General features: G+C 34.1%; 1 protein-coding gene across 1 annotated transcript; it reads right to left on the reverse strand.

Annotated features, from left to right (window-relative positions):
* Positions 1–2,468: 2,468 nt before the first annotated feature.
* LOC141398283 (uncharacterized) lies at positions 2,469–3,164 on the reverse strand. The gene has a single exon (XM_073975563.1). It carries the CDS (start codon positions 3,162–3,164, stop codon positions 2,469–2,471), a length of 696 nt encoding a protein of 231 aa, XP_073831664.1.
* Positions 3,165–12,387: the final 9,223 nt, after the last annotated feature.

A 12,387-nucleotide genomic window follows, 5' to 3' on the forward strand; every position in this document is an offset into this window, starting at 1 on the left:
TATTTATTTAAGTAGAACTGACACATCCAAAACGCGTTTTAATATGCGATATTTTCAAAATAAATTTTTGAAAATTTTCGAAATTTGAGGGGTATCATATCCGCCGATCTAGTGGGTGGATTTTTACGCGTCGTGGCTTGTTAGATTCAGAACGTAAAAAAAACTAAATTTACGCGGGTTTCCACGGAAATCGAATGACGTTTGTAAATTTTAAACCAAAAAAATAGGTTTTTGAGAAAAATTTACGCACAAAAATTGTTTGGGCGCAGATTACTGTGATCCTGTGAGGGCTACACCCGCATGTTATACATTTAAAAATGCGAAATCGCGAGTACTACAATCAAATAATAAACTTTTAGTGAAATCCAGCTGCGCGTCCCGATTAGAGCAAAAATTCAAAAAACCCCATTTTTCAGGTTTCAAAATGTCAGCATCCGTTTGAGGTAGATACAGTGGATATATTAAAAAATCATAGATTACAAACTTCAACTCTGAAGTGTACTCTTTAACTTCTCCTTTGAGCATTAAGCTCTACATTGTGTTGTAAAACCACTAATTGGAAAATGACATAATGAAACTCGTTTAATTCAACGATTTTTTCCGATTTTTTTACATTAGTACGACCACAGCTTCCGCTCAAATTATTATTTTAAGAAACCCCTCGGTGAATCGGGCTAAAACAGTTTATTTTACCGAAATGCGGTCACAAGTTATGGTATAGTAAAACTGATCGCGAGTTACAATACCCCATACCTCAGTTTCAACATAAGTTAATTTTCTACAAAAAGCTTGATATATCTCCTATATATATTTTACATATTCACAGTGGTGTAGAGTATTATATAGTCGGTAATTAAATTAATCGAGCTAACATGACCTAAGGAGTTTTGTGTTGAAAAAGTGAGTTCTCCACACACCAAACAAATTTGCTATTGGGCCACATGGGACCACTTCTTCCCGTACCACCCCAAAAAAAGTTCAAATATGTTCACTAATATGGTGCGCATGAGAGCTCTCGAAGGGAGCAAAAGATTTGGTCCATACTTTTCACATCGTGACATTTCTTTCAGATATATATCACGTTCGAATATGGAGTCTAGTCCTACACAGTCCTTCAAATAGTAAGTGTGTCTGCGTACTCGATAATTTGTAATAATTATTACAAATTATTACTGAATGTTGTTTTTTTACACAAATGTTCAGTAAAAGAGAATGAATTGAGAAACTTGTTTTGAATTATAATTACTGAGAACTAATAATTTTTACTGAAGGAATTTTGTTCAGTAACATTTTGTAGCTTTAGGCAGTTGTCAAAAGTTTAAAATATTCAAATATCAGAATCGTAAATATGAATCAAATTGAAAATTTTACTGAATGTTGTCTTTTTACTTTTTTAATTTTTTCCTATGAAAGAGTATAAAATGCATTACTCTCTAAAAGGAAGTTACTGAGTAATATTTACTGAGCAAGTACAAGGACAAACCTAATATATTGTTATTGTTGTAATTGACAAACAATAAAAACTTTCATATTGTTTCATGCATGGTTGTATTTGACAGCTAAACGACAGTATTTTCAAATGGGACTACTTTCTTATTCTGCTATGGTGTCTATGTTAACAAATTTTAATAAATGAAATGTCTTCGTAGTACTCTTCTCCGAACTTTTACTGACATATGGTCTGTTCCTGTACCGCAAGAATCTACTAATTTTTATATACATATTTTCGATAACATAAAGGAAAAAATGTTATCGTGGTAAAAAGTAGTAGCTTCTTGGAGGTTCTGGAACAGAGCAATAATTTAATAAGTTAAGCAAAAAAATAATGTTGACATTAAAAAAATCGTTGGGAGTTATGTCCGCGTTTTTCTGAGAGTTATGTCCTCTTTGCTTCACGGACATAACTCCCAACTAATTGTAGGAGTTATGTCGCAAAGCAAGCCGGTCATGACGCCTAAAATCATTTTGGGAGTTATGTCCGGGCACCGTAATATGATTCCCAATGGTAAGAAAACTTCTCCGCCACAAATTGTGGACTTTGGTACTTTCGTAAAAGAAATAAAATTAATTATTTCATTCCAGATCAGAATATTTCATGGTGGAGAGTATAAAAAGTTCGGCCCTGCCAAACTTAACGCTGTTTACTTGCTTGTCTTAGGAAGGAATAATGTTGCTGTTTGGATTTATATCATCCATACAAGCAGCATTATTCCTCCTGGCGTGATTGTAGGGATATCTAAACAACTGTTGTGACAGCGCATTCTTGACGACTCTGTTTGGACTGCATCGAAACAGTGAAATCATGACTTCACATTGCACCACTTTCAATTTTTTTTTTTGCTGGAGTCACTTGCTTCTGGAACAATTGAGTCATAAATTGACAACTTAATGAATAGTTTGTTATAAAATTTATTTTTATTTTCATAATTCTGTTAACAACAACAATGGAGATTTTAATCGCAAAGTGTTTAGAAACAATCGGGATAACCACCAGTTGGTCCAAAGCCCAAACCAAAACCGCCACCATAGCCATAGCCTGATCCGAAACCATATGATGCTGGAATACTACTACCATAAGATCCTGCACCACCATAATATCCACCGGGGAAAGATCCAGCATCAGCATATGAGCCATATGGAGCAATACCATAAGAACCAGCACCGAAAGATCCAACGCCATAAGATCCAGCACCATAAGATCCGACACCATATGATCCAGCACCATAAGATCCGGCACCATATGATCCAGCACCATAAGATCCGACGCCATATGTTGTTCCAATGGTAGGTGTCACAACGGGTGTAGTAACGGCAGTAACAACTGGCGTTGTGACGGTGGTAATAGGTGTGGAAATTACGGGAACAGAATAAGCACCACCATAACCAGCACCATACGAACCAACACCATATGAACCACCAGCATATGATCTAGCATAGCTACTTCTCGAACTTGGAACTACTGTGACCTTAACAACTTTGACATCGTTATTGCCATAGCCATAATTTCCACCATATGATCCTCCATAGCCAGCTCCATAGCCATATCCACTACCATAACCAGAGCCACCCGATCCACCAACAATCAAACCCAACTTTCCAAAAGTTGCCTGAGTTGGAATTGTCCATAGAGACAGAAGGGCAAGTACACAAACGAAGAACTTCATATTTTTCTTTATATTATTTTTTTATTATCTATCTGGAACTTTAAGATGTTGCTTTCAGTTTTTGACCTTTTTTGTGGTATTCACTGGAATGTGTTGTGTGAAGTGAGTGGTAGTTAACGACTAATGACTTTGTTGGGTCATACCAAAGGTTTTATAGTAATAAAGTAACTGGGGGAAGACAATAAAAAGCATTGTTCCATTTGTAGCTGCTTTTGGACAGTATATTAATATTTTCATTTGGATATTGATGTTTAAGAAACTGCAGATAGTTTAAGTACAACTTTTTGTTAGCAAGTAAATATTGAAAATATTTAGTGGATCTCGGAGGAAAATCAAGAAGTTAATGCCTGAGTGGCTATGATGGAACAGGAAAGCGAATCTTGGGAGCCTCTGAAACATGTGATTTTTTTTTCAACATGCTGGAGAAGGTTCTCCTAGCTTATCATAGACCAACACTGAATGCAAAACTAACATTTTGTCGCCACACCGCCATACTTAAAACAAATATCAGTTTGATAATGAGGGGAAGATCTACAAGACACTGATTCTAACAATGCTAACTTATGGATCCGAAGCATGGATACTGACGAAAGCAGATGATACAGTACTTTGTGTTTTTGAGAGCACCAATCATCGAATTACATATGGACCGATCTGCATTATGGCCCTATGCTCCTTATAAGAGTTTAAAGGAATAAATATGTATATATCATCTGCATTAGTGGTGAATCGGTGTGGTATGAAAACGTTGACTTATACCCGAACGGATACTGAGTACCAAACCATTTAATTACGATAATGTGAATAAAACCTCCAATATAACTAAAAGCGAGAGATACCGTTCTATGGGATCTATATGAAAAAGTGGAACTGCATCGGAAAATCTATTCAGGAATGTTTAACGCCCCAACAGAAACTGTTCCGAATCTAAAAAGCCATTGCGCGTCTAAATCCATTCACTAGATCGGCGGATATGATACCCCTCAAATTTCGAAAATCTGCAAAAAATGGTTTTGAAAATATCGCGTATTCAGACTCGATTTGGATTTGTCATTCCTACTTAGATAAATAGAGCGAAACGCCTGTTTAAAATGTGCGAAAACAGATATTTAAAAACGTTTGCGAATCCGAAGATATAATAGACTTTTTCTAAAAACTGAGTGCGATGTTACATCCACGGTTCTTGATGGATCGCACTGAAATGGCATAGAATGATGTACATATATTTTAATGGTGATCATTGAAATCGGATGCGCATAAAATGCAAATGTACTTCGTGGAAATTATGGGCATTTTACTGTTTTTTGCACCCTAACATGCAATTGTTTAGCTGTTTTGGAAAATCGGATGTGCATGATGTCATTTCCACTACTCGTATTACGCGGTTTCTATGCGTTTCAAGTGTTTTAATATGTACTTTAACTTTCTTTTAATTTTATATCCCAATTGGAAATCCTTCTAATTTAATATTATGATCTAAAAATTTTTCCTAATAGGAAAACTATAAGCCAACATTTGGTTGCAACGGAATATCGAAGAACTCAATCATTTTTTTCCTATAAAACCATAAAAAAATAAAATTAGAATAATATGATATTTATTTTTTCTTCATATTTTCTTAGTATTTTTGCAAATAACATGAATATATAGCTCCAAGCAAGCGACTTAGAAATCATTTTATTTCGCACAGTGTATGACTGCTGTTGTTATTTTTAATATATTTTTTGTAAGTACAAGCTATATTATTTTAAAAAATATGATTGTAAATACGTAATTTTTTTTAATATATTCGATTTTTCGCGAATCCGTTGAGTCTTTTCATAAGTATTTTTCCATCATCGCAAAGGCTAACAATTTTGTAAACAGTAAGAGGATATACCAGCTTATTATATTAAGCCGCGATTTTTTATATTTTTTTTTCTAATTATTAAAATTAAAACGCCTATATCCTTTGCGCGCAACGATCAAAGTTAGTTACAAAAACAAATTTGGAATGACGATTTTTTCTTAATCTATGTACCAAAAATCATTGATGTAGTACCAAAATTTATTTTTTAATTTTTTTGAAATGAAAAAGACTATTTTTGGAATTTTTCGTGATATTTGAAACGTTTGAATATTTTCCATTATATAGTTGATATTAAAGGGTGACATTGGGGATAAAAGATACCAAGGAACCGTCCTGACCGGCTTTAACACAGCAAAGCCTAGGATTTATCTTGGTCTCAAGTGGATACTGACCTCCCCGTGGTGTCTCCTATGTAGCTCCCTTTAACACCAGTTACAGGTAGTGAGCTAACATGTGCCTCACGTTCACCCGTAAGAACGATAAAAACTTGGGTTTGGGCATCGGGTTAGTATCCCTCCCCTATAAAAAGCAGCCTACTATGAAAAAGCGAAAGAAAAGAAAAACAATCCGCTCTAAAGTTGACGACCCCCACAAACATTTTAAGGACCATCTGCGAATCTGCACTTGGAATGTTGGCAGATATACATGAAAAATACAGGGCCGGCATTACTGTCATACAGGAAATACGATGGATTGGGAAAAGTGTCACAACAACACAAAAAGGTGACGCACTGTATTACAGCTGCCATGCACGGCTGCCAGATTTGACGATTTATCGTCATTTTGACGAGTTTTTGGTCAAAAATTGATAAATGAGGATATGACGATTTTTACCCAAAAAATTACGATTTTTGGATATTTTGCTAATACAGTAATTTTTTATGACTTGTAAAATATGAATTTGTAAGAACTGATGAAATATTCGTAGTTAATTTTAAAAATTAATTGTAAAACAATAATCACATACATATATATGTTTGGGTGTATATGCAAAGAAATTTTTAACAACCCAGCTAGCATTTGGAAGATGGTTTTTTTCAAAAATCACATTGCGGAGCCTTTTAAAAGTCCTATTGGTGACCAAAAACTGATTAAGTCGCTTGTATGTTTAGAAAGGGACTCGAAAGTGACTCCCTGTAATGACTAAAAAGAGTTCAATTTAAAATAAAGAACAATTGTGTAGCAATCATAAAGAAATAATTGAGGCGTTTAAAATGTGACTATTTTTTCGTTATTTATTGTCATATTTTGATCATCGGAAGATTGAAAAATGCTTAATCAAAAAAGGGTCATGCAGGTGTTTGAAATGTGATAATAATTATGTACCTTCTGATCATATTTTGAACAGATTGATGATTAAAAACTGATTGTTTTGTTTTATCTGTCTGAGCATTATGATTATTTGGTTGTAAATAATTCTCATATACACTTTCTACAAAACTTTGATATAAATGTAAGGTATAATATTAAGAGTACCCAGCTAGCACTTGGAAGATTGTTTTTTTCAAAAATCACATTGCGGAGTCTTTTTAGAGTCCGTTTGGTGATCAAAAATTCATTAAGTCGCTTGTATGATCAGAAAGGGACTCGAAAGTGACTCCCTGTAATGATTAAAAAGAGTTCAATTTAAAATACAAAAACAAATGTGTAGCAATCACAAATGAATCTTTGAGGCGTTTAAAATGTGACTATGTTTTCGTTATTTATTGTCACATTTTGATCTTCATGAAGATTGAAAAATGCTTAGTCAAAAAAGGGTTATGCAGGTGTTTGAAAAGTGATTATAATTATGTATCATCTGATCATATTTTGAACAGATAGGCGATTAAAAACTGATTGTTTTATTTTATGTTTGTTTGGTTGTAAATAATTCTCATATACACTTTCTATAAAACTTTGATATAAATGTAACGTATAATATTAAGTGTCTAGACAAACACAACACATGTTCAGGTTTTGCCAAGTGAAATGAAGAAGCAGTATACTAACCAAACCATTTAATTACGATAATGTGAATAAAACCTCCAATATAACTAAAAGCGAGAGATACCGTTCTATGGGATCTATATGAAAAAGTGGAACTGCATCGGAAAATCTATTCAGGAATGTTTAACGCCCCAACAGAAACTGTTCCGAATCTAAAAAGCCATTGCGCGTCTAAATCCATTCACTAGATCGGCGGATATGATACCCCTCAAATTTCGAAAATCTGCAAAAAATGGTTTTGAAAATATCGCGTATTCAGACTCGATTTGGATTTGTCATTCCTACTTAGATAAATAGAGCGAAACGCCTGTTTAAAATGTGCGAAAACAGATATTTAAAAACGTTTGCGAATCCGAAGATATAATAGACTTTTTCTAAAAACTGAGTGCGATGTTACATCCACGGTTCTTGATGGATCGCACTGAAATGGCATAGAATGATGTACATATATTTTAATGGTGATCATTGAAATCGGATGCGCATAAAATGCAAATGTACTTCGTGGAAATTATGGGCATTTTACTGTTTTTTGCACCCTAACATGCAATTGTTTAGCTGTTTTGGAAAATCGGATGTGCATGATGTCATTTCCACTACTCGTATTACGCGGTTTCTATGCGTTTCAAGTGTTTTAATATGTACTTTAACTTTCTTTTAATTTTATATCCCAATTGGAAATCCTTCTAATTTAATATTATGATCTAAAAATTTTTCCTAATAGGAAAACTATAAGCCAACATTTGGTTGCAACGGAATATCGAAGAACTCAATCATTTTTTTCCTATAAAACCATAAAAAAATAAAATTAGAATAATATGATATTTATTTTTTCTTCATATTTTCTTAGTATTTTTGCAAATAACATGAATATATAGCTCCAAGCAAGCGACTTAGAAATCATTTTATTTCGCACAGTGTATGACTGCTGTTGTTATTTTTAATATATTTTTTGTAAGTACAAGCTATATTATTTTAAAAAATATGATTGTAAATACGTAATTTTTTTTAATATATTCGATTTTTCGCGAATCCGTTGAGTCTTTTCATAAGTATTTTTCCATCATCGCAAAGGCTAACAATTTTGTAAACAGTAAGAGGATATACCAGCTTATTATATTAAGCCGCGATTTTTTATATTTTTTTTTCTAATTATTAAAATTAAAACGCCTATATCCTTTGCGCGCAACGATCAAAGTTAGTTACAAAAACAAATTTGGAATGACGATTTTTTCTTAATCTATGTACCAAAAATCATTGATGTAGTACCAAAATTTATTTTTTAATTTTTTTGAAATGAAAAAGACTATTTTTGGAATTTTTCGTGATATTTGAAACGTTTGAATATTTTCCATTATATAGTTGATATTAAAGGGTGACATTGGGGATAAAAGATACCAAGGAACCGTCCTGACCGGCTTTAACACAGCAAAGCCTAGGATTTATCTTGGTCTCAAGTGGATACTGACCTCCCCGTGGTGTCTCCTATGTAGCTCCCTTTAACACCAGTTACAGGTAGTGAGCTAACATGTGCCTCACGTTCACCCGTAAGAACGATAAAAACTTGGGTTTGGGCATCGGGTTAGTATCCCTCCCCTATAAAAAGCAGCCTACTATGAAAAAGCGAAAGAAAAGAAAAACAATCCGCTCTAAAGTTGACGACCCCCACAAACATTTTAAGGACCATCTGCGAATCTGCACTTGGAATGTTGGCAGATATACATGAAAAATACAGGGCCGGCATTACTGTCATACAGGAAATACGATGGATTGGGAAAAGTGTCACAACAACACAAAAAGGTGACGCACTGTATTACAGCTGCCATGCACGGCTGCCAGATTTGACGATTTATCGTCATTTTGACGAGTTTTTGGTCAAAAATTGATAAATGAGGATATGACGATTTTTACCCAAAAAATTACGATTTTTGGATATTTTGCTAATACAGTAATTTTTTATGACTTGTAAAATATGAATTTGTAAGAACTGATGAAATATTCGTAGTTAATTTTAAAAATTAATTGTAAAACAATAATCACATACATATATATGTTTGGGTGTATATGCAAAGAAATTTTTAACAACCCAGCTAGCATTTGGAAGATGGTTTTTTTCAAAAATCACATTGCGGAGCCTTTTAAAAGTCCTATTGGTGACCAAAAACTGATTAAGTCGCTTGTATGTTTAGAAAGGGACTCGAAAGTGACTCCCTGTAATGACTAAAAAGAGTTCAATTTAAAATAAAGAACAATTGTGTAGCAATCATAAAGAAATAATTGAGGCGTTTAAAATGTGACTATTTTTTCGTTATTTATTGTCATATTTTGATCATCGGAAGATTGAAAAATGCTTAATCAAAAAAGGGTCATGCAGGTGTTTGAAATGTGATAATAATTATGTACCTTCTGATCATATTTTGAACAGATTGATGATTAAAAACTGATTGTTTTGTTTTATCTGTCTGAGCATTATGATTATTTGGTTGTAAATAATTCTCATATACACTTTCTACAAAACTTTGATATAAATGTAAGGTATAATATTAAGAGTACCCAGCTAGCACTTGGAAGATTGTTTTTTTCAAAAATCACATTGCGGAGTCTTTTTAGAGTCCTTTTGGTGATCAAAAATTCATTAAGTCGCTTGTATGATCAGAAAGGGACTCGAAAGTGACTCCCTGTAATGATTAAAAAGAGTTCAATTTAAAATACAAAAACAAATGTGTAGCAATCACAAATGAATCTTTGAGGCGTTTAAAATGTGACTATGTTTTCGTTATTTATTGTCACATTTTGATCTTCATGAAGATTGAAAAATGCTTAGTCAAAAAAGGGTTATGCAGGTGTTTGAAAAGTGATTATAATTATGTATCATCTGATCATATTTTGAACAGATAGGCGATTAAAAACTGATTGTTTTATTTTATGTTTGTTTGGTTGTAAATAATTCTCATATACACTTTCTATAAAACTTTGATATAAATGTAACGTATAATATTAAGTGTCTAGACAAACACAACACATGTTCAGGTTTTGCCAAGTGAAATGAAGAAGCAGTATACTAACCAAAAGGATAATTAAAAAACATAACAAAGCAGGAAATACAATAAAACAAAGGAAAGCAACAAAAAAGAATAAAAATAAATTTTTTTAATTTATGTTGTCTAATAAAAAGACTCATAAATTACTCCCTAAAGACTCGTAAACGATTATAAACATGACTCAAAAAAAAAGACTCGAAAAAGAGTCCCAAATTAATCAACAAATCACCAATAAATGATTAAAATACGACTCGAAAAAGACTTTATATACCATCAGAAAATGGGCAAAAATTACTCGAAACTAATGCAGAGGAAGACTCATTTGTGATTTGTTTAGAAGAGTCTCCTGAGGTTACGTTTTCCTCCCGGCAAGGGAGTCATTTATGATCAGGAAATTAGCTTATATTCCAGCTTTTTAATCGTGCAGTCGGATCAAAAAAGACTCCAATTTGATTAAAAATTTCAAAAAATGCTGGTTGGGAAGAACCAATCTGAATTCTATGGAAACAAGCAATATATGTATGTATATAGAATGACAATGCTCCAAAATCTGCAAAAATCTCCTCTTTTTTGGCAAATTTATAAAGGAACAAAAAGTCAAAATTTCAACAATAGTAGGTAGATTCTGTTCTGGGCAATTAACTGCGTTAACTTTTATATTGAGCTTTGTGCAGAAATTTTAAAAGTTTAATAGATTTGATTTTTAAAACAGTTTTATTGATTTATTGACATCCTTAACAAATTTTCACATTTTGTCAACAAGAAGGAAAAGTAAAAATTGGATTCAGAATTTCGTGAACTAAAGCTATTGGATTCTGATGATTCATATATTTTTCCAATAAGACCAAAAAGTTTAAAGAAGATAATGGTAGGTATTACCACATTCGTCAGCAAATGTTAAACGTATTTTCAGCCAAGTAAATCTTCACAAAACGAAATATGTATCGAAATTCTTTCCATAAGGATACAATGTTGGGTATACTTAACAAAACAAATTGTTTGACACATTGATTAAGCACGACATGCTAAGAATGTTAACTCAAATATTTATTTACAAAATCGTTTAATTAATTAGTAATTAATTTAATACTGATTTGAAGTAAAAACATGTTTACTAACTTGAATAACCAATTTATGTTTATTTTAATTAAAAATATATTTAAATATAACTAAATGTTCCCAGACCACCCGACTTCATAACCTCTGAACGCCGTACTTTCCTGAACCATGGGAAAGCTGATTGGCAAGGTTTCAGAGAATTTACCAATCACCGCTTCAGTCAATTGCCCACCCCCTCAGATCCTCGGGTAGCTGAGAGAACTTTCCGAGACATCATCACTAAAGCAGCCGCTCGCTACATACCAGCTTGTCGAATACCCGAAATAAGACCAAATTTCCCAGCAGAGGTGACGGGACTAGCAAATGAACGTGATGAGCTTCGTCGTACAAACCCCGAAGACCCAAGAGTTAGAGAACTTACTCTTGAAGTCAACAGGCTAGTGGGCGAACATAAGCGAAAAAAATGGCTAGACCATCTGAAGCAATGCAACATTGGTGCAGGAATAAGTAGATTGTGGGCAACGGTTAAATCACTCTCGAGTCCGAAAAAAAAGGATGACAGAACGGCTGTTACTTTCAACGGCGTGACAGTAACTGACCCAAAGAGGTGCGCGTGTTATTTTAACCGGCAGTTCATTGAGCACCCCGAGAGTGATAGGGCGAAGAGAAGTGTGCTACGCCGTATAAGAAGAGCTCTTCCAGCCGAGGAGGTACCACCACAATTTACGATGAGCGATGTTGCAGATGCCATCCGAAACGTTAAATCATCCAAAGCGTTGGGCCCGCACCGAATATCGATGGTAATGCTTAAGCAGCTGGATGAACCCGGAGTTGAGTATTTAACAAGTGTTCTCAACCTATCGTTAGCCACCCATGTTGTACCGGATGCCTGGAAAGTTGGCAGGGTGGTCCCACTACTGAAGCCTGGGAAGGATGCCAGCAGAGGTAAATCGTACAGGCCGATTTCACTCCTGTCGCCAGTAGCAAAGATCCTAGAGGCGCTACTCCTCCCCACGATGAGAAGATGTTTTCCAGTTGCCCAACATCAACATGGATTTCGGAAAATGCATAGTACTACAACAGCATTATACGCCATATCCACTCAGGGGTGACAAGTTGGTGGTTTTCCCGCTACTTGTGGTGATTTTTGACGTACAAAAACCACTGTTTAGACAGGAATGTCAACTGTTTTAAGGTAAAAATCGCTACAGACCTATGGTGCGTATGTGGCGATTTTTACCTCGGAACAGTTGGCATCCCTGATATCCACACATATCAGTAGAGGACTGAA

The sequence above is a fragment of the Musca autumnalis genome, unplaced genomic scaffold (assembly GCF_047663935.1).
Source record: "Musca autumnalis isolate F117 unplaced genomic scaffold, ASM4766393v1 scaffold_3, whole genome shotgun sequence".
Lineage (NCBI taxonomy): Eukaryota > Metazoa > Arthropoda > Insecta > Diptera > Muscidae > Musca > Musca autumnalis.

What these genes read in the sequence shown, in the direction of transcription:
- LOC141398283 (XM_073975563.1), bottom strand. Translation starts at nt 3,164, where the DNA reads ATGAAGTTCTTCGTTTGTGTACTTGCCCTTCTGTCTCTATGGACAATT.